This window comes from Rhinolophus hipposideros (assembly GCF_964194185.1).
Source record: "Rhinolophus hipposideros genome assembly, chromosome: 2".
In the NCBI taxonomy this organism is placed as follows: domain Eukaryota; kingdom Metazoa; phylum Chordata; class Mammalia; order Chiroptera; family Rhinolophidae; genus Rhinolophus; species Rhinolophus hipposideros.
Window position 1 is genome coordinate 72,619,728 of NC_138048.1, and position 23,960 is coordinate 72,643,687.

The following is a 23,960-nucleotide window of genomic DNA, read 5'->3' on the forward strand; positions in this document are numbered from 1 at the left end:
ACCATCTTAAAATGTACAACCCACTGGCATTAAATATACAATGTCATGCAACCATCACCTCTGTCTAGTTCCAGAACTTTTTGTCACTCCAGAAGGAAACTGTGTAGCCATTAAGTGGCAACTCTCATTCTTTCTTCCCACCAGTGCCTGGCAACCATTAATTTATTTTCTGACCCTATAGCTGTGCCTATTCTGGATATTTCACATATTAATGAATGGCTGCATACAATATATAGCCTTTTTTAAAGTCTGTTTTCATTAAATTAGCATAATGTTTTCAAGATTAACCCATGTTGTGTCATGCATCAGCACTTCATTTGTTTTCATAGCTGAATAATATTCTATTGTATAGATATACCGTATTTTGTTTATTCATCTGATGATGGATATTTTGGTTATTTCTACCTTTCATGTGTTGTGAATAGTGCTGCTTTTCATATTCAGATGCAAGTTTTTGTTTGAGCACCTGTTTTCCATTCTTTGGGGTATATATCTAAAAGTAGAATTGCTAGACTATATGGTAGTTCTCTGTTTAATTTTTTGAGGAACCATCAATCTGTTTGCCACAGTGACTGCACCATTTTACATTCCCTCCAACAGTGTATGAGGGTCCCAATTTCTCTGCATCCTTACCATCACTTGTTATTTTCTGCCTTTTTTTTCTTTAAATATAGCCATCCTGATGAGTGTAAAGTGATGTCTCATTGTGGTTCTTACTTGCATTTTCCTAATGACTATCGACATTGAGCATCTTTTCATGTGATTGTTATATGTGTATCTTCTTTGGAGAACTGTCTATTCAAGTCTTTTGCTTCTTTTTAAAATTGTATTGTTTGTGTATTTGTTGTTGGGTTGTAGCTTTCTATATATATTCTGGATACTATACCTTATTAGATCTATGATTTGCAATTTTTTTCATTCTGCAAGTTGTCTTTTCACTCTCTTGATAGTGTCCTTTGATGCCCTAAGTTTTTAATTTTGATGAAATCCAAATTATCTATGTTTTCTTTTGGTGCTTATGCTTTTGTTGTTATCGCTAAGAAACAATTGCCAAACTCAAAGTCATGAAGATTTACTCCTATGTTCTCCCCTACTAGTTTTATGGCATTCACTCTTACATTTAGGTCTTTGATCCCTTTTGAGATAATTTTTTGTGTATGGTGTGAGGTAAGGATTCAACATTATTCTTTTACATGTGGATATCCAGTTGTCCTAGCACCATTTGTAGAAGAGACTATCATCATACTATTTTATCTATAGTATGTTTTTCTAAAAGATAAGAACTGCTTTGTTTTTACATACCTACAGTACCATTATCACACTTAAAAAAAGTATTAACCACATTTCCTTAGTATCATCAACCTGTAGATTGTTTCAAAATTTTTAACAGCTTTCAAAAAAACTGGTATCCAGATAAGTTGCATCCATTGAAATTTGTTGATGTATCTATCTAAATGTCTTAAATTCTGTAGATTTCCTCTCCATCTCTTTTTTCCTTCCTGTAAGTTATTTGTTGAACTAAATGATTCATTTGACCTGTGGGTTTTGTGCATTGTATCCCCATGATGTAGCATGTTTCTCAGTCCTCTGAATTTCCTGTAAATTGGTAGTTGCAAGTTTCCATCAGATTCAAGTTTTGGAGATTTTTTGTTTGTTTGTTTTGTTTTCTTTGTGGCAAGACTACTCCTTAGGTGATGTGTTATTCTAATCAAAAGGCAAATAAGAGCTGGTTATTTCTTATTTTTTTATGTTAGCAGCCATTGATGATCAGTGCCTAAATCCATTAGTTTATTAAAGGTTGTGAAATAGTGATATTCTAATTCTATTATGTCTTACTCATTTATTAGATGGAATACCTGTTTTTTGTGAAGAGAAGCTTTATCTTTCTTATTACTTACCCAGTGATAAAACTTGTACAAGAAAGGTAGTATAATTTCTTGATTTCCCTGTTTTATATAACAGTTCTCAAAATAATAAGTTACTTCTTCATTTTCTTCAATCAGTGCCAGTTACATTCTTTCTGAGGGGTGTGTTGATTAATGCTTTTAGTTAAGTATACTTAATGTGTTTCAAGATGTTGCAGTTATTATTCTTATTGATGCTTAAATTATGTCATCTTTGGCCAGTCTCTTAAAGTTAACTCCTAAGTCCTTTCTAACATGATTTTATAGTCTTTGATAGCTTTCTGGCTATCATACTTGTATATCATAACTTTACAACTCTTACTGGAATTGTGGTCCTTGTGAAATTTCCTTATGAAAGCTCTTAATGGGTCTCTATATTTCCACTGGCACTCTGAAGAAGATGGGGAGACTTTCCCTACCCTGTGTGAAATCATAAGAAGACAAATTAGAACAGAAACTGGAAACTGATTCATGAAACTAATTTCATGAGTTTTTATTGTTTCAACTAGGTACACAGAAAAAAAAAAGAAAAAAATTCTGCCTGAAGATTTTGCAGCCTGGTGAAGTATCTTTTAGGACCTGGTGACGTGGTACTAATGTTAGGAACGTACATTTGGACAAAACCAAAATTATTCATGTCATTTCATTAAGGCCCCACATTAGTTCTCTTTCTAGTGCCGAGCCAGAGATTGATTGGTAATTATTCTGGATTCTTTTTTATATAATTACAAAATGCTATAACTACACAGTAAGGTGACTTTTGTTGAAGACTTTTTGAAGAAGAGGGGAAAGTATGTAAATGGATGTGTTTCTCTAAACCTAGCAAATGAATGTAAAAGCAGATAGATTGCTTTTCCTCTTCTAGTCTGCTTGTCTGTTAAGTAAGGGAGGTGTTTATTTTCTGCCTATTTTATAAAGCTGCTGAGTACTATAATGAGTTTATATTTATAGAGAACTTGGAGCTTTGGGGATGAAAGGTGCTAAATTAGGACTTATTGTTTATTGAATTTATTTGATGTGTCCAAACTCCTGGGGACATTTGCTGAATTTAATTAAAAACAGATAGTCCTCACTCTGACAGCTTACAGTGCTACTTGCAAACCAATAACTTTCACAGTGTGCACTTCTATTGTCCTAACTTGGGACTGTCTAGACAGCCATGGCTCTTTCAGACAGGGAAATGATCTTACTGTTGTAGGAAAAATGAGTTCGACTGCTGGAACGGTAGTCTGAACCAACTAGCTTCCCTCATTTTTAAAAATATGTAGAATATGGAAATTTTCCTTAATTTCCAACTATAACTTTCAGGTTAGAAATTTAATAATAATTTTCTATCATTTTGGGAAGAAATGAATATAAAAGTATATGTTTTATATATTGTAGGATGACCACTTTTTCTTTGTAGGAATGTCATTCCAAAGCAGCCAACTGGAATATTTTAATGCATTCTTAATTCAACCCAGTGGAAGCAGAAAAGTGTAATTATAATAATGGCATGTTTGCTTCCTTTGCCAGTTGGTGATGGAATTTTGTGGCGCTGGCTCTGTCACTGACCTGATCAAGAACACGAAAGGTAACACATTGAAAGAGGAGTGGATCGCGTATATCTGCAGGGAGATCTTACGAGTAAGTAACAACACAGGATATCTTTGGAGGTGTTGAACTTTGTACTAATCTTCCATTGAAAGTCATCAACGTTTTGGAAACCTCTTTAAAGCTTTATTCTAACAGTGATGGTGGTAGTGGTAGTTTGTTGTGGTCTGCTCTAATGGAAGTGAGCGCACTTCTGAATAGGCCATGGGCAGTCTCATTTGAGTTAATGCTGAGTGATTCCTTTTGACAAGGGGTTCATTTCCAGTGGCATTTCCAATTGGAAATCTGACTTTAGATCATAAAGATGGTATCCCACTTAGGAAATGGATTGTTTCAGAGATATTTTGATCATTCATTCAAGTTTTTCATTTGTGAAAGTTGTAACTGATTTAAGGATTGTGGGACTTTAGCCATTTCAGTTCATAGAATCTAGTCTAACTGATTATACCTTTTAAAAATATTCTTTGAAATTTAATCACTGAAACCAATCAAAATAGCTGGACGAGACTGTGCCTGTTTGCCCAGTTTTGCCCACAAATCCCACAATCAGGCAACCTGGGCAATAGTGTCATATTTGCTAAGCTCAGTTCAGGGAGAAGGAGGTAATTGGTCATATTTTAGTTCACTCAGACGAGATAATTGTTACTAATGTGGAGGCTCTTTATGTCCATTGAGCCTTCTTACTAGATCTATTTGACAGTCATTATTCATTTATAACCGCTACCTTCTTAATTTAAGGAAATAGAAGTTAAAACTATTTTCTCAATGTTTCCAAGGTATACCTTTGAGAGATAGATTGTGTGCTATGAATGGATGTATGGGTGGAAGTTAAAAAAGAAGGAAACCATTAAAATGATGTTGATTCATTAAATTCAAACCATATTAGGCAAAAAAAAATAGAAAATGATATTTTTATATGATAATATTTATAATAGTGTAAAACTCACATGCTTAGAAATAAATTTACAGAAAGGTATGAACAACTTCTTCATGGGGAACTACAAAATATTACTGAGAGAAATTAAAGAAGACTAATTTATACACTAAAGGGAGGTGTATACCATATCGCAGATTAGAATACTCATGATTATAAAGATGTTATTTTCCCCCAGTTTAATCCATGGGTTTATTGAACTCCCTAACCAAAATTCTCCCAAGTATATCTGTGAAGAATGACAAGCTGATTTTTAAAATATTACATAAAAATGCAAAGGACCAAAAATAGCCCAGGCAGTCTTGAAGAACAATGCTGGAGGATTTATGCTGCCAGTTATCATGACTTACTATCAAAGTTCTAAGTAATTAGGACAGAGTAGAATTGTCGTAAGAATAGGGAAATGGCCAACGAACCAGAATCGAGAGTCCCGGAACAGACCAACTTTATATATACACCCGATTTATGACAAAGGAAATGCTGCAGTGCCTGGGGAAGGATGCTCTTATCGGTAAATAAGGCCAATTGAATAGCTGTATGAAAACGTGAATCTTGACATATTCATATGAAGCTATACATACTTAAAAATTATTTCCAGCTAGATTATAGATATAACTGTGAAAGACATACAAATAAAGCTCTTCAGAGAAAACATAGGCTGTATTAATATAATACCTCCATGGCTTTGGAGTAGGCAAAAATATTTCTCAAATAGAACACAAAATAAAATTGAAGGGGGAAACAAGGAGGAAAACCTATTGATTGCCTTCAGATCTGACATTTATCTCCAAGTATTGATGTGCCATGTGTAAGCTTAATTTGAATTCCTGACTTAAAATTTTACTCATTCAGAGAAAGCATGATGGATTGATTAGTTGACCATCCTGGTCAGGATGAGTCACCATCCTAGGTCACCTGGGCTGGTTCTGCATGATACGCCTTTCTGCACTTCTGGGTAACCCTGTGTGATCTCTAGGGTTCTAAAAGCAGCAGGAAGATTTTTACCCCATGAGTATTTCTCCATATCTGATTTTAAGCATTTTGAAAGCAGCTGTTTTCTTCCTTCTTCCAATACATTCATTCTCCCAAATGATACTGGCATTTGAGATAAGGTGACTCATTGAAAGGGACATTTGATCACAAGAAATTTCAGAGATGACCCTGTATGCATCATATTATCTCGTTAAATACAGCCTTTGACTCACTTATGTGCTTTGGTAGATGCTTCCAACCACTTTGGTGGTGAAAGAGGGAATGGGATCTTCAGTCCTTCTTTTGAGGATTCCTGGGGGGTTAGTATGCTATGAAAGTCATACATTTTAATCTGGTTGATGCCTACCTTGAGTCCAATTGACTAGATAAGAAAAGTAACTTTTTAAGACCCGAACCCCAGTGCCTCAACTGTCCTGTCACGTGGTTTAGGTTTACTGATATCCTAAACGTACACATGGATCTTTTGGGGCATTCTCACGCCGAATTTTTTCAACAAGGGAATTCAGATATTTAGTTTTGTTTCTTTTCATGTCAGCATCTCATACCATGGTTTTGTTATTATGGAGAAAAATAAAAGTACATAAAATCATAAATAATAAAATAACAATACTTAGGTATCTAATCCCTTCAATTAGCAAGTGTCAGCATAACATAGTTTGCTTCCAGACTCCAATTTCAGTTTCTTTGCGGATATATTTTATCTGAAAAACATGAGACTACCTTAGAGCAAGGTTGTAAGTTTTAGAACTCACACCACAGAGTCAAAATCAGACAGAGTAATTCATGGAGAAATGCAACACAATCAGTTTTGGATGTCACTGAATAATTATTTCATATAATGAACACAATAACAAATACCATATAGTACGAAAAGTGACAGTGATGAATGACACCAAAGGAAATGAAAATTGTTGCTTTCCTTTTTTAATGTGAGCTAAAGCCAATGGGAAATTTCTTGGCTGTTCTGAGAAATATTTTATTGTGCTTAATTAAATTTATATAACAGAAGGTAACTTTTCACTTTTAAATTGATTATCAAATTCAAATATGGCCTCTCAAAAGTGGAGGATTCAGTTAAATCAAGTTAGTTTTCTGTACATAGACTCTGTAGATGTTCCTGTTACAAACTAGAACAGGTGGTCAGTCCTCACTTTTCACAGAACTGTTAGCGGAACTTGTGCATGCCGGGAATCGTATCATCCCTTGTGTGGCTCCATGGTTCTTGAGATCAAAGCTGATACTCAAGCATTTGCTTTAGCACAGCACCATGCATTGCAAGGACCACCGCTGTATTTCAGTTTGTATTGATCAATTGCCTATGGCTTACAATAGCACTGAGCGCATGAAAGATGTGAATTTAATAATGAAAGTATGTCTGGGTGAGTCTACATGTTTTTTGGACCATTAATACCTGAAATAGTTTATCTGCATTTTGACTTATGTTCCTATTAACCCTTTTCAACTCTCTGTTACTTCAGGGGCTGAGTCACCTGCACCAGCATAAAGTGATTCATCGGGATATTAAAGGGCAAAATGTCTTGCTGACTGAAAATGCGGAAGTTAAACTAGGTAAGAACGGAATCCATTGAGCCTAGGAATTGCAGGAATTGATAAAATTATTTCAACAGCTATTTGTTGTTTTGATAAAGAATGTAAATTTGTCACTGTGGTTTTGGAGGTCATTATACTAAGAACAGAAAAGAAAATGTTTCTTTGTCTATTTCACAAACATTTTCTGAAAGCACTTTGAGGAGTGGATTGATATACAATATGGTAAACAGATCCTTTTCCTTTCCGGTGTGTAGAAATAGTTGAGTTTTGGTTTTTTTTAGCAGAGATTCTCTAGATTAGAAGTGACTGACCTTGAAATATCCTACTATTTGTTTATATTGTTGCTGCTGTAACAGAACAATGATAACCTATTTTTTATTGAAAATATCTGCAGTTAGACATATTTAGAATAATGAATTCCTGCTATATTCCCATATGTTTTAAGTTATATTTCCTTCAATTTCATTATTGCCTAAGGCACCTGTACAAAATGAATACCCAGTATTCTACTTTACATGCATACTGATTATCCCACTTGCATAGGCCAGAGTTATCAGTGAGGGATTCTCTGTTGCTGTCCATTAAAGCCCTTCCCACAACAAATTTGGGATTGTCCAGATAAGGTAGAGAATCTCCACATGCATTTGTCTGCTTGATGTGTATGCGTAGGAGCATGAATCGACAAATATCTCATTGGATTCACAATTTGTCTTCTAGAAAAAAATCACTGTCGATACGATTGTTTATTTTCAAAGAGCTTTAACTATATCCTATGTTTATATCCCAAACATTGACTCTTGCCTTTTTGTTAAAAATACATAATTTTCATTTTTTTTTAATTTCGGGCCAAACTTTCCTCTCATGAATATTCCTTATAAAACAAAAGTATTATGTAGGGAAAGCACTTATATATGTACTGATGAGATAAGCTATCCTCAGAATATTCACTCATTACTAATTAACAGTTATTATTGAAATAAAATTATATGTGAGGCCCTCTACAAAACATTTTTACAAAGATTGTCTCACTTAAACATTACAGCAACTCTATGTAGATATCATCACCCTCATTTTACAGACCAGGAAACCGAAGCTCAAGGAAACTGAGTTACTAGCCCTAGGTCATATCACGGAAGTGGGAGAAATGGGATGCAAACTTAGGCAGTCCGACTCCAGAAACTTAGTTCTTACTCAGCCTTATGGCAATCAAGCTCGCCTTTTATTGAACACCTATTTTTGGTTCCCATGGAGCCTTGATATAACCAAATACTATAACACTTTATGATTTCGTCGTTGGTACACTTTATCCATTCATAAATGCAATTTAAAAATACATATTGATAATAACACAAAAGGAAGAATCAGCTCAAGTGTCCATCAACAGATGACTGGATAAACAAAATGTGACACCTACATACAATGGAATATTCAGCCTTATAAAGGAAGGAAATTCTGACATGCAACATGATATGTTGCAACATGGATTAACCTTGAAGACATTATGTGAAGTGAAGTAAGCCATTCACAACAAGACAAATACTGTATGATTCCACTTATAAGAGGTAACTGCAGTAGTCAGATTCATTGAGACAGAAAGTAGAATGATGCTTGCCAGGGGGTAGTTCTTGTTTAGTGGGTACAGAATTTAAATTAGGGAAAATAAAGAAGTTCTGGAGTTGGATGGCGGTGATGGTTTCACAACAATGTGAATGTACTTAATTCCACAGCTCTATATACTTTAAAATGGTAAATTTTATGTTATGTATGTTTTTATGAAAAGTACACATTTGTTTAATCACCATGTAAAAATCATAGACTTTATTCATTTGCCTTCTGTTGAACAGTGGACTTCGGAGTCAGTGCCCAGCTTGACCGGACAGTAGGCAGGAGGAACACTTTCATTGGAACACCCTACTGGATGGCGCCAGAAGTTATTGCCTGTGACGAAAACCCAGATGCCACATATGATTTCAAGGTATGACTTCTTACTTCTTCATTATTTTTCAAAACTATGCCTAAAATCTCACCCTGAGTCTTTTAGAGAATTGTCACGTAACTTTGGGCATATGATTTCTATAATCCAAAGGGAGAACTGAAAAATACTGTTTGAATTTAAAATGATAAGCCATGCAAGTGAGAATCTTGAATGAAGTCAGCCATCATATCTGATTGCCTTTTTATTAAAAAAAACAAAGTTTATACCATTTTCTATATTTTTAAAATTTCCTCTTCTAATTAGAAAACAGATTTCTATTTTGCTTGCTTATAGTTTAGATGTTTGACAAAGTATATATTCTGAGAGCTTTCTTTTTGTGTTCGAAGAAACCAAGATATGAATTTATTGTCTTGGGTCATCTTTTTCTGATTAAAAATAAACTTACTCATTTCTGCATTGCTCAACAGTTTAATTTTGGAGTTTATTTTCAGTGAAAGAGAACCAAATGGCTATGGTGGTAGCTACTTTATGATGTTTCTTCTAGCCTGTCATGGTGTTTCATAGAAACTTGATTTGTGACTTGTGACTTGGTATCATAAACTGGTACTTTATTAATAAATTCAAAGCAATCTTTAAGTATAGAGGTGAAAGTTGTCCCTTTTTCCAAAAAGCCCTCTTCTTTTCCATTCTGCTAGCCAGTAATCAGAAATAATTTTGGATTAATGTCCTATTGATAGCTGCAATGTCATGCAATATTGCTGTCATGAATTGTGGTTAAAAGTCAAGACATTAAAATTAGGGGCAAATGGAGTGAAGGCACTGAGTTTTCAGACTGCAATAGATGGAAAGACATCCCGTGGTCTTCGTGTGGATTTCAGGACAACCTTGGGCAAAACCTGATACTACCTGGGCTGGTTCCATGGTGCATGGACTTTTCCCAAGGACTCTAGTGATCATCTCGAAATACTTATTTTCCAGATGAGAAAACTAAAGCCCAAGGATTTTACAAGTGCACAACCAGTTAGTGATCTTCTTCAAGTTTGGACTTGAATCCAGATCTCCTAACTCTCTGTTCAGAGCTCTTCCCAATATATCACCCGCTCTTCTATGATATTCTCCTACATGAATCTCCCATTTACTAACAAAATAGCCTCCATAGAGTATATTTGGAGAATTCTTCTTTTAAGTAAAATGTTAGTTCTCCATATATAGGGTTAGTATTGAAATCAGGTCACAACGATGCAAACATTGCAGTGTCTTCGGGGCCCAGTGACCTAAGCATTGACAAAATCATTGGTCTCTTTGGAGAAATGTAAGCTTGAAGGTCTGAAAACACAATCATCTCCTGTAAATTCCTTCTTCTTTCAAAGTTAGTCACTGTCATAACCTAACAATAATCTGCCTGAAAATAGCTGCCAACTTGAAACTGAATCTCCTGCCAAAATAAATGTCATTTATTTAAACTGCTAATGATAAGCACATTTAAATATTTTAATTTGCAAATCCATTCAGAGGAGCCACTATAAAATATATGTCTCAGACCAGATCTGTGTATCAGAATAAGCAATTCTTCAAACTATAGTTGTACTTAACAAGTGCTACCTCGTCTACATCTGGGCCACAGATATTTTATAATATACTGTGGAGAATCAGAGTGTTTCAAACTTTTACCCTTAGCTTAGCCTTTAACTGGCTTGGCTATATTTTGACTGGCTGTGGTGTAGATGGACTATTGCTCTGTGGCATAAAATAAATTCCTGTGATTTAGTTGTTTACAATGAAGTTAGTAGAAGAGACCTTCTTCCCATCGAGCCAAAGCTTGGATAAACTGATATCTTGGTCCTCTTTCCTCAGATTGTGTCTGTGGAATGTAGTTTGGGATCAGTGAAAAATTCTGAGCCCAGTGCATAACTCTCCGTGTGGACAAAGCCTAGTATATGAGTAACCACAGGGGGCGTCATGACACACAGGATGATTTCAGAGGTACTAGAATGTTCATGTAACTATAAAAGTCTCCTGAGGCATTAATAAAGGGAAGATTAATTTCTGTCTTTTATTAAAAACATAAAGAATCCTAATGAGAGTAAAGATTCAACTGTATTAGTTATTTAGACCTCAGTGTGAATTAGTTTATCAGGATTATCATGAGTATAGGTTGTACAGAGGAGCAAGAGGTCATGATAAGAATATGAGTTTCACGGATCAGTTGTCATGGATAAAAGAAAGAACATGGAAAAGGGGTAAAAATAAGGAAAGAAAACAGGCAAAAGGAAAGTTTGGGGTCCCTTGAAGATTCATTTCAACTACTTCACAATTTTACCATGGACCAGAAGCTATTCTTTAAATAGTTTTTCTACCTCTTTCTTGACACCACATCTTATTCTGTCTTCTGTTCACTATTCTTCAGAATATGGTTTGTCACCAGGAGGCAATTTGACAATACTTTGACTTTCAAAACCATTTATTCATTCACTCAGTGTGTATTTGTTGAATAGCCACTATGTGTAAGAAATGAGCCAAGCTGTATCGGTATGTACAGTTTTTGACTAGAAAGTTCATGTATGACTCCATCAAAGTTCAAGGGTTTGGTCATGTGTAAACGTTTGCTAGTCCATTTGGCCCAGCTGTGTATCTCAGCTTCAGAAACTAATGTCTTTGCTTTGGGATTTCCTGGGCTACAGATCTTTCAGCCTCAAAGGCATATTTAAAGTAAAAGGTGACTTGAAAGCCCCGGGGCTTTGTTTGATTCCCCACCACAAAAGCCGTCCTTTAAAATAAAGACAGAATGCAAAAAAGAAGAGTATAGTTTGCTTTTATTATTTGACTTGTTCTATGATTTATTATTTATTGATTATTATGTATTATTTGAGTTGTCTGAGATGTCTTTCAAGACGTCTATAAATTTTTCTAAAAACTATAGTAATTCAGTAAAATAAGGGCCTCTGTGGGAAAGTAGTCTGAAGAGCTCATGCTTTTTATTGCAATGTGATTCTGTCTGAAATCTACCGGGCGCAGTAGTGACTGAAAATAACCTCTATCCTGAGGAGGAGTGCCAGAATCTCATTTGCCTGGTATGTTCACTTTCCCCTAAAGGCCCTTCCTTTCTTGTTTTCAGAAATTCTGTCAAAACACTTCAAGCAAAAGGAAAGGTTTCATTTTCCTGATAAGTATGTGGGGCAATAATGAAAGCTTTCTCATTTAATAATAAGCATTCAAAAGATTTGAAATTAATAAAACTGTTCAAAATTCCGAGGCTGTTTAAATTGTTATTTTTTAAATTTGAATTTCATTTCAGTTGAATGGGATTTGTCAAGTATTTTATATGCCTGTATATTTATTGCTTGAACAGAACCACTCATTAAAGAAAGTTCTTTGTGGCCAAAAGCCCATCAATAGGGAAAGGATCCAATAAAGATGAACATATCTGTCCAGTGGAATATGATAGAGCTATTTCACCAATGAGGTCGCATCGATATTGAAATTGGGCAGATCCCATGAGAAAGTGATAGGTGCAAAGAACAGCTCACAGCATAGCACACATGATATAGTCTTATTCTTCCCCGCCCCATAGATGTATGACATGTGGGTAGAAAACTTCACATGTGTATTTTATATATTTTTCTGTCCTCTTTTCTTTTTTATGCCCCATAAACTGGCCTTTGTGGTTTTCTTTTATATTAAATTGGTAAAATAAGAGAAGTACAATGATATGGCATGTCGTGGAAACCCCCATCTTGTGGCCAAATCTGTGCTCATGTTGTCTCTTACTCACCTGTACTCTGTTTATGAGGCTTTGCACACGGGTGCTGTGGATCACCTGCAGACGTAGTTGTCTCCTTCAGGATTTGGGTGACTATTGTACTCTGGCTTTAGAGCAAGTAATCATTCTTCTGTATTACAGATAATTGGCATTATGTAGGCAGGATGAAAAGAGCTACTCCAGGTAAGAGGCTTAGCTGGAGATGAAGTAAGCAATCTGACCGGTCAGGGAGTCACCGCGATGCATGCAGGGTGTCACAGGAGAAGACAATAGTCAGATTGCAGAATGAGATTTACACTAGCAAACCAGGCCTGGCCTCTGTCTACTGAGATTTAAACCAAGGTCCTAGCCCTATTTCAAAAGAAGGGAAGGATGATACAGACACCATGTTATTATCGGAAACTGCTCTTAAAGATATTTCTAGTGGCTCCATGTTCACACCCGCCTGTATGATTCCTTAGGCAGACACACCAGCGCCTCCTCCAGGCTACATGCTGATTCCCAGGTGAAGAGAATAGACTATTCTTTTAACATTTTCCCTTCAGTCACATAACAAATGTAGATGACCAAGGGACTAAAGATTTCTTCCCTCAGTTTGTTTTATGTGTGAAATGGATTATTAATAACTACCTGTGCTTGAACATCCTCAGTGACTCTGAACTTGCCACTTTGGTTCTGTTTATACATAACGTAGTATATAAGTATATGACATAGTAAATAAGAGTGAGGCTTTTGAAGTTGGAGAGGGCTAGTTTACAATGTAGACTTTGACTCCTGTTCATTATATTGCCTTCGGGAAGTTATTATTTAATTTTTCTGAGCCTCTATAAAATGGGAATAATAAATTGTATATTGTGAGGTTATATTACAATAAAGGGAGTTAACATATATAAAGGAATTACTTTAGTGCCTAACAATTGGTAAGTACTTCATATATGATAGTTAACAGTTATCCTATGTGTGTCATATGTAATATTATGTTTCATATGAAGGTACTGCTATTTGGGGCCATTTTTTTTACCTTAAAAAGCCAGCAATATCATATGATTCAAACCTCATATTTGTATTACACACCTCTAATTATCTGCTTATGTTGAGCCAGAATTTTCTTCTCTATAACTTGTTTCTCTAGATTAAGGTACCACACACAATACATGCAACTTCATCCAGCTGGAACATTTCCCAAAAGAGAATAACAAATGAGTTACACAATAAAAGACTCTTTTCTGGTCTGTGAAACCATTATACTGGTTGTGCCCATTATTAACCTCTTGTTTGTCAAGTCTGGACTACCTTACTACCCTCCGCTTTGAGATTAATGGGTCTAGGACTCAGCTATCCCCATGTCTTCTGTCCATCCGGCTTCTTATAAGGCTCTGCCAGTAGGGGGAGACTGCAGACTGCAAGGCTGGAGGAGGAAGGACACACCCTTTTTATGTTTGCTTCCTGTAAACTTCCTGGGTATACCGACATCAGCCCCCCGAATTCTATGAGTCCCATTAAGTACCAGAGTTCATTGCCACTTTATCCAACTCCGGTGTGCTGGCTGAACTGCCATTCAGTGATAACTGGTCCTCAGAGTCTGTCTGCACCAGTATTTGTTAAATAGTCACTACCCTGTTTCCCCGAAAATAAGACCCGACCAGACAATCCACTCTAATGTGTCTTTTGAAGCAAAAATTAATATAAGACCAGGTCTTATATTATATAAGACCTGGTTTTATAGTAAAATAAGACCGGGTATTATATTATATTATAGCATAAGACCCACTCTTATATTATAGTAAAATAAGACCGGGTCTTATTAATTTTTTGCTCCAAAAGATGCATTAGAGCTGATTGTCCAGCTAGGTCTTATTTTTGGGGAAACACAATAGATGTGCTGCACTATGTTATGCCCTTTGCACATATCTTACTGAATTCTCTCTCATATTAACCTTGCAAGATAGGTGTTCTCTTCACATTATAGGTGAGGAAATAGACTCAGAGAAGTGGCTTGTCCAGGTCACCAAGCTAGTTGTGTCTGAGCTGAGAGACAAACCTATGTCTACCTGGCTGCACGAGCTCTTTCTTTCTTTTTTAAATTTTATGAGGGAATATTGGAGAACAGTGTGTTTTTCCAGGGCCCATCAGCTCCAAGTTGTTGTCCTTCAATCTAGTTATAGAGGGCGCAGCTCAGCTCCAAGTCCAGTTGCTGTTTTCAATCTTTAATTGCAGGGAGCACAGCCCACCATCCCATGCGGGAATTGAACCGGCAACCTTGTTGTTGAGAGCTCGTGCTCTAACCAACTGAGCCACCCAGCTGACCTGTTCGAGGTCTTTCTGCCTCCCTGTGCACTGTGGGGCTCTTCTTCTGTGCCACACTGCCTCTGTTTCCTTGTGTGGTTGGTTCGGCCATCTGAAAGTGTTCTTTTCTTCACGTGTTGGGCAGCCTAGCCCCAGAAGTACTGTTCTCTCATTGTATTCAAGTTAGCTGCATATCAGATGGTCCCCCACCAACCAGAAGTTGTGTTCTTGCCTCCGCCTCATCAACAGCACTAGAATTTGTCTCTGTTCTGTTTGTAGTGCACACAGGACTGGGCTATTAATCATGCAACAGACTAGGCGGCATAGCACCTCTGGAATAATGAATTACCGAGCTCTTGCCCAAATGAGTCACACCACGGCCACGAAGGAAACTTATCTCTCCCTGACTCTCCTCATCTTGTTCCTCTCTCTTCCCTTTCTCGTCTCCTGTGATATGTTTTGCCGGTTGTAATTGGAACATTTTCTCCCTTATTTAAGTTCTGAAGTGTCTTTGGGACTCGCTAATGCATCCAAAGGCTTAAACAAGACCCGTCAAGGACGTTTATTGCTCTCCAGCATGGGCAGTTAAGCATAGCTTACGAGCAGCTCTGGGTGTATATGGCCAGGAATATAAATGTTCCTTTTGGAACATTTTTGCTGGTGAACCCCAGCAAAAAAAATGATGCTAGTGATACTGTTAAACGGGGATTTCAAGAAGAAGCAATGTCTGCCCTGTCATGTGACAGAGGACGCACAGGCGTTGGCATAATGTGACCTTTGGTTTGAAGGAGTTGTTTTAGGGGTTTGGGGAAAGCTGCCTAAGAGATGCTGTGAACTGAATAAAGGAAACAGCTCTCTTCACTGACCCTTCCTGCTTCCTATGGGAGAAATCCAGGATCACTGGGTCCCAGGATCACTTCACTGGGACCTCTCCATTTCCCTACTATCAAAATATGCTTCCTTAAGTCATTGCTATATACATATTATCAGTAAAAAATGCTTCTGGCTGTACTTAAGTTTCTTAAATCACCAGAAGTCTAGATATAGGCAGTTCAGGGCTGGTGTGGTGACTCACTGATGGCTTTAAATCCCAGGCCCCTACCTTTCTGCTGACTTACTGCCTCATGCTTACAAGATGGATGCTATGGCTGTAGATATCCTGTTTTTATTCAAGGCACTAAGAAGTGGGGAAGAGGTGTCAAGACACCAGCTGTATTTGTCACTTATTTCAGGAAAAGCAAACGATCCTCAGAAGCTCCCAGAAGATGTTTGCCTGTGTCTCACTGGCCGTAGCTATGCCATATTCTTAACCATCATCCTCTGCTGTAGGGCAGTCTGGGCAAACAAGATTAGCTTTCCTATACTCTGAAATGGAGACAGCAAGGGAAATGGTTGAAAATGTCTGTTGGGTTAACCAACAAACAATATCTGTCACTACCAAATAGAGAGAAATCATAGAAGACTAAATTGGGCAGGCAAAGAAAGGCAGTTTCACTTAATAGAAGAGAAAGAAATTAATATTGTTGAGCCCATGGTGTGCTATATTTTGTGCTAGGCAATATGCCTGCATATATACATTGTCATAGTTATTTCCACTGTTCAGTTGAGAAAGCTAAACTCTGAGCAATAGTCTGCATGTAGTTAAATTAGGAACCTGGATTTGAATCCAGGACTATCTGACTTAAAAGACTAATCACACTGCCTCTAGGAAATTGAGGCCCATTTCTCAGCATTGGTTTTTGGGGTGCTTCACTGAGGTTACATATAGACAAAGTAAGGATCTATCTGGAGCAATTATTTTATGGGCACCAGATAAGTAAAAATTTTAAAAAAAAAAAGATGAGTAGTCAGGTCCTTCTGTTGTGATAACAGTTAAAATAGAACTGGCCTGGGAGGCAGGACTCCCACCTCTGTTTAAAGCCTTGTGCTGAGTTGCTCTGTGATCTCGGGTAAGTCATTTCTCCTCATCTGCGAAATAAAAGGTAAGACTAGATGGTTTACCAGGAGTCTAATAGCCTCACGACACTTATGTTTTGCTCCTGTCTCTCGTGTGTCTTTCATTTGTTCATTCATTGAACAAATATTGATTGTGCCAGGCACTGTTCCAGGTATTTGGAATATACCTGTCAACAAAACAAAGATGCCTACCCTCATGGAACTCATGCGTGTGTGTGTGCGTGTGTATGTGTGTGTGTTGATGGCCGGGGTTGCAAACAATAAACACAAAACATAATAAGTTAGTGATAAGTAAATTACACAGTTGTTAAAAGGGTCAGTTCTCTGGGGGACAAAAGTGGAAAAGGGGGAGGGGGACTGGCAGTGCTCTGGGAGAGGCTCAGTGGTCCTCACTGACAACAAGGCAATGAATTTGTGCAGGGGAGAGAGTCAGCCAGCATGATTGGAGTTGTGCTTTGAACAGAGGGAATAGCTAGAGCAATAACCCAAAGGCAGAAATTGGCCTGAGTTTTCTGATCATTTTCTTCCCCACCTGAGGACCAGCCTGGATCCCTCTCACCCTAGAGCCATCATTTCCTTTCAAATGCATTGGCTTTCAAGCCTTCTGAAGCATCCTGGACTTGAAGGGCATTTAAATTTGACCCCGTGGGGCAGCTGGGGCATAAAGCCAGTCTACCCTCTTGATATTTGCAGCTCATTTCACACGACAAAAACACTCGATTCCTAGGGATACTGGAAAAATCGTGGTAGAACTACCAAGGCCCAGAGATACTGAAATCTTACCACAATAGCACAACCCACCATTTCCAGACTATTTTTGCTGTATTTCCTGTTTAATGTCCTTGCACAGTGAGTGACTCAGTGTTTACGTCATGTTCCCAAATGGTTGTCTGTGTCAATCAACCATAAACCCCAGGTACAAGAGAGGTGTGTTTTTATCTTTACCAGTTACTGCTCCTAAGCCAACCTGTAATAGGTTGACTGTACCTTCCTATTATTAGCTCCCTATTATCTCCGGAAGGATTCTCACTAAGCAAGACCAGCAGACTGCAGGAAAACTCATTTTAACTTGCTGGGCTGTGCAAACCGTGCGTGTGTGTGTGTGTGTGTGTGTGTGTGTTTTCAATGACAATTGTGAATATATCTTGAAATATAACAAAGAGAAAAGACAAGAGTTGACTTCCTGTATTGTGTTCCATGCAAAGAAATTACTTGGAATCAGAGCACAGTGGTATTATGCAGGTACACTGTTATCTCCAATTGAGCTGAGAACTTATAACATTTATGTGAACAGGTGGACTGGCTCACGAATTAAAGAATCTGCCCTTGGTCTTAGTGTATGTTTAGCATGTGCCCCTGAAACCTGCTTTAAGATAGATTGCACTTTAGGCAAGAGGTTAGACCCCCTTGGAAAACCCCTCCACATTGTAATGGCCTCTGTCCAAATACTGAGCAGGCCTGGGTGTCACTCACAGGATACTGAGAAGTTTAGTTTTAGGGAATGGCTCAGAATGGATTTCATAGTAATCTTCTAGGTGCCTTTTCTTTTTATGTGGTCTTGACATTTGTTTGATGGGAATAGCAAGGAAACTTAACTCTGATCTCTGTCATATGAGTGAGGTTACAGGTGAGCGTTTGGAATAATGTACAAAATGAAGGATATATTTTAAGGGAAAGGAGGGTGAGAGTCTTCATGAAGATCATGTGCCATTGAATCAAATTGCACATTGTGATTTATTACCAATCTATTTGGAAACTGAAGCAGCAAGAATCTTTTTGGGGTTTCCTAACCTGGTTTTCCCCATCTTTTGAGTTGTTCCCTCCTGTACAATATTTAGAGACTATTGCGCCATAGACACAGGAGAAACATATTCTTAGAGATGGAGATTGCACAGGTTGAGGTTGAGGTGCTAGCCTAGAATGTTCTGATAAGAGCATTGGAGTTAGTCTGAGCATACGGAAGAATATAAGGGTGCAGGACCTCTATTTACATATTAGTCTACTTACAAGAAAGAAGATATTGTTCGTTCATTCAACAAATACATCATACTCCTGCTTCTGTGCCCGGTTCTGTTCTAAGCACCAGAGATACAGCAGCGAACACCACCATCCCACAGTTCCTTGTCCTCATCTTATTTGGTTAAACCACATGAAAGCGCCATTTTTCTAGGTTAAAAACAATTGACTATAAATATGCATCTACTATATGAGCCAACCAGCCCCCTCTTAGGCATTTACTTAAAAAGAAAAAGAAAGCAAACGTCCATACAAAGAGTTGTACATGAATGTTTGTAGCAGCTTTATTCGTAATAGCCCTGAATGGAAAACATCCAAATGTCCATCAACAAGTGAGTGAATAAACAAACTGTCGTTATGTACCTGCAAGGGACACTGCTCAGCAGTAAAAAGTAATGAAGTGCTAATACACTCGATCACATGGATGGACCTTAAATACATTATGCTAAGTGAAAGAAACTGGGTGACTTCATTTATATAAAACTTTAGGAGATGTAAATTAATCCACAGCGGCAGAAAGCAGGTCAGTGGTTGCCTTGGAACAAGAACTGGGGTTGGGGACAAGAACGGGGCAGGTGGGACTACAACGGGGGCAGAGACTACAACAGGGCAGGTGGGACATTTTAGGGGTGATGGACATGTTTACTATCTTAATTGTAGTGATGGTTTCACAGGGGTATACAGGTGTCAGACCTTTTCAAACAGTGTACTTGAAACATGCGCAGTTAATTATATGACAGTTATAACTCGATAACTGTGAAAAACAGTCGAAAAACACAAATTTCATATGGTTCGATCAGTAGATAAATTTTAGAATAATTTTTAAAACCTTATAGTCATTTTTCATACATTTATATTGAAAACACACCACATATCAGGTACCATGAAAGGTACTGTCAGTCAAAGTGAATGAGGCTGTTCCTGCTTTTTAAGGTTAGTGGGAAAATAGGTTTGTAAAGACACAACAGAATAGCTTTCCCACAGGCAGCTCTGAAGCAATTACCAGGTTTAACCAAGTTATGCTTTGCTGACTGCATTTATGAGGTGCCTGTGCCTTCCTTCTTTTTCAGAGTGACTTGTGGTCTTTGGGCATCACCGCTATTGAGATGGCAGAAGGTGCTCCCCGTAAGTACTTTCCTCTGGTGAAATCTGTTGCTGGGTCTGCTCTGCAGGTGCTGAAGCTTCTTTGCCAGGAGCTACAGTAGCTTTACTTCTGCTGCACCGAGCCCTGCATGGATTTGAGCTGGCATATTTAGAAAGCAGAGTCAGCTTAAACCAACCAGGAATCCATTCATCTCAGAGTCGTGTGAGGATCTTGTATTTATGAAGAAAGAAGAAAAAAAGGAAAGGGAAACAAACTCTGGGGAGTCTTTTGTTTGTTTTACAAATTCAGTGTATAATTTATTGCCGAACTGTCCTTCTCCTACCATAAAACTGGGACCAACCCACAAGGACAGTAAACTCCGTCTTAACCAAAATTCAGAGTTGATTTTCTGTGCGTGGGTTACACAAACATTTGTACTCAACTGTTTTCACTCCTATTAAAATACTGATATTTAGATTTGTAGGTTTCAATATGTATTTTAAAGAGTGGCCAGGGCTCTGGCTACCTGGAGCCTCTCCAGGTCTTTGAGATCTGGAATGCTTGGCACTGCCCAGTGCCTCTCCCAGCCCTGGGATGGCCGTGAGCACGTGCCTCACAGATTTCCATGCAGGAAGCACAACTCTTGGAGGCCCTAGCTGCTGTGATGGCCCTGAGGGCGCACTGCCCAAGGGCCACTCTCCATCAGTAACTGAGCATGACAGGGATATAAGGCAGACCCTGTCCTGGAGGATACAGGATGCTTTTGTAGACAACTTTCATTCTTCAGTTTTGCTCCTTGATTTCCTTAGACTGCGGGACAGTCTAGCACACTTGCACCTAACTTTTTCTCCCTCACCTTCACTGCAGTCAGACTTGCATAGCAGTCTGATGACTCCGGCCTTCCCTGGCCCCCTCCCTATTTCCTTTGAGGCAGGAATTGCCACCTCTCATGTTTAATAGCACCTGGGTGTCTGCTTTTCAGAGGCCCCATATTCATATGACGGGTTGTTATGCTCATGTGGCTTTTTTACCTTGAAGTCATCATAGTTTTCTTATTTCTCACTCTAGCGTTACTAAAATTCATCTGTAGCGTGACGGATTTGGAGTCTTTGTTGACAAAATTCCCCTCATCCACAATGCTAATAGGCATTTATGAATCATAAAAATAATATTCCAATCTTTAAACCATATTATCATCCTCGGTGAGTCGTTGAAGCGGCTAAAGATAAGCATCTACCCACACAATGCTTTAGCTTTGAGGGAGAATATATTCTTATTTTAGGCACAAAGGAAAAGATACGCCCAGATGTTTGAAAAGAAAACTAGTGAAATATTTTGATTAAAATAAGAATCCTTGAATGCTTTCACCGTAAATGATAATGTCATGTTTACCAGTTGAGGTAATTTTATAACTTTCCTGCCAGACTCCATTTGCCTTAATCCTCTGGTCTTCCTGGGGCCAGGAAACAAATCAAAAAAATAAATAAATAAATAAATAAATAAATAAATAAATAAATAAACCGAAACCTGAAAAGCCATTCAGGATATTTGGAAACACAGAGAAAAGGTGTCTGGTCTAGTGCGTTATACTCCAAAAACCTATATAGATAACACTGCATTTGGATGAGTCTTCAATGTATAAGAAATAGACCATGGATTATCAAATGGCTTTTATTTTATGACTTAAGTCTTTTACTAATTAAAAATAACTTACCATTTCCAATGTAGTTGTTATCTTGATGTTGTTTACTTTGAATCTTAGATATTTATTAATAACAAAGCAAAGGTCGTTGACCCTTTAACTTTGGTTCCTTAAATATGAAGTAAAAGTAGAAATGTTGACAAAACTTAGCTGAAACGTGTTGTGTTTTATAAGACTCCTGTAATTAGACACTAGCTCTTTTAAGTACGCCCCAGACGGAAGCTTTGTGATCTTCTGCTCTCCTCACTGGTCATGCATGGAGCTGGAGCCATTTGGCAGCATTAGCTGCACAGCTAGGATGGGCTTGGCGTGTGTCTGGCCTCCTGACCGGAGCTGGCCTTTGTTTTGGTCTCTTGCAGCTCTCTGTGACATGCACCCCATGAGAGCCCTCTTCCTCATCCCCCGGAACCCGGCACCTCGGCTGAAATCTAAGAAGTGGTGAGTTTGGTGTTCAGTGTGTTACAGATCCAAGGGGAGGGTTTTCCTGTGATTCTTTTTTGGATTAACTCAAATACTTAGGTCCTGCTGACAGGATTAGACTATATACATTAAGACTTGGTGAGTATTTTTCCATATGTGTCATTCATCTTAAAATACATATTGAATACTATAGTAGTCACCAGTTATCTGTGGTTTCACATTCTGCAGTTTCAGTTACCTGTGGTCAGCTGCTCCCCAAAACTTTTAAATTTCCCCAGTTGACATTTTCATGGCTCAGTGATCCAGGATCACCCCTAGCAGATGATCCTCCTTCTGAAGTGCAGTGAGAGGGTCAGGAGTAGCCTAACACTACGTCGCAGTCCCTGTGTCACTCACCTCACTTCATCTCATCCTGTAGGCATCTTAGCACCTCACAGCATAAGAGTGAATACATTACAGTAAGATATTTTGAGAGAGAGACCACATTCACAGAACTTTTAATACAGTATATTATAATTGTTCTGTTTTATTGTTCGTGATCATTGTTAATCTCTTACTGTACCTAATTTATAAATTAAACTCTATCATGGGTATGTATGTATTGGAAAGGACATAGTATACATAGGGTTCTGTACTATCTGCAGTTTCAGGCGTCCACGGGGGGTCTTGGAACATACACCCCGTGGATAAGGGGGGCCGACTGTATTTGCACAGCCGGTCTTTATCCCCACACTTTCAAGAGAGGGAGCTATTAGCTAAAATGGGTAGTGGAACCCAAGTAATAACAAGGCAGCTCTGTGATTTATCACCTCAAGTAATATTATTTTCTGGCAACACAGAACATCTTATCAGAGAGGGTGATAGTTCAGAGCCAGCCTGTTAGGTTTGCTCACTTTTCTTCTATTCCTTAAAGCAATAATTCCCTAAGTGCATACCTATACCTGGTAGTGTGGGAGATGATTTCATTGGATCTGTGCGTGAACATTTGTAATTTGGGGGGTTTTCTATTGCTTTCTCTTTATGGCAGGTCATACTGGCCTCTTATTCTGGGCAGTGATGTTATCTTCCTATTTAATAAACTTTTTCACATAAAAAAGTGACTTAATGTAAAGAAAAATACTAAGTGAATAGGTATAAGGGTATAGTGAAAATTGTGTCAGTAGTGGATGGTTGCCTGAAATTTGGGAAACAGGGTTCTACAGGTTAGGCCAGAAGTTGGACTTTTGACATTACTGTGTACTTACATCAGGGTCTTTGTGCCTTATCATTCTGTGACAAAAAATCATTGCTCCCTCCTTTACCTCTGTGGATATGGTATGTGCTTCCTGATACATTCTTGAACCTCTGATACCCCTCACACGGGGGCCGATTCCTGAACCACCTGTGACCTCCTATCCTTTTCTAGAGCTCTATTCTGGGCAGTTAGAGCATGAAGGGACAAAACACTTCTACCTCTTTTCATGGCACTTCATGATCAAGTGCCTGACTGGAGCCCCTCACCCACTGTTTCACCCTCCACTATACTGAGAACAGTCTTGATTAATACCAGTCATCTGGGAATGGCATAGCAACCCTGGTAGAAGAAGAGAAAGGCACACTCCACTGAGAGAGGCTATGAGACCGCCAGAAGAGACGGCAGCCTTGGAGTTGCCAAGGCCTGCGCAAGGAGAGTGAGAGTTGCTATTGGTAACAAGGAGGCAGCATTCCCTGTTCCTCCTCCTCTCTCCAGAGGGTCACTGTGGGGGGAGATGATCATTCTCTCCCCAGCAACAGCCTCCCATTGGGCACCAGCACAGCATGTGATTGCCGGGTACCCAGAGGCCCT

The 23,960-nt window shown here is 38.3% G+C and overlaps 1 protein-coding gene across 6 annotated transcripts in view; it reads left to right on the plus strand.

The window, feature by feature from the left end:
• TNIK (TRAF2 and NCK interacting kinase) overlaps positions 1–23,960 on the plus strand; it is a 364,845-nt gene that overhangs the window by 236,998 nt on the left and 103,887 nt on the right. For all 6 annotated transcript variants that reach the window (XM_081072831.1, XM_081072832.1, XM_081072833.1 and 3 more), the window contains exons 5-9: positions 3,420–3,530; positions 6,903–6,993; positions 8,820–8,950; positions 20,000–20,054; positions 22,075–22,153. In XM_081072831.1, coding sequence (XP_080928957.1) covers positions 3,420–3,530; positions 6,903–6,993; positions 8,820–8,950; positions 20,000–20,054; positions 22,075–22,153 — 467 coding nt within the window. The remainder of the gene's footprint in view (positions 1–3,419; positions 3,531–6,902; positions 6,994–8,819; positions 8,951–19,999; positions 20,055–22,074; positions 22,154–23,960) is intronic.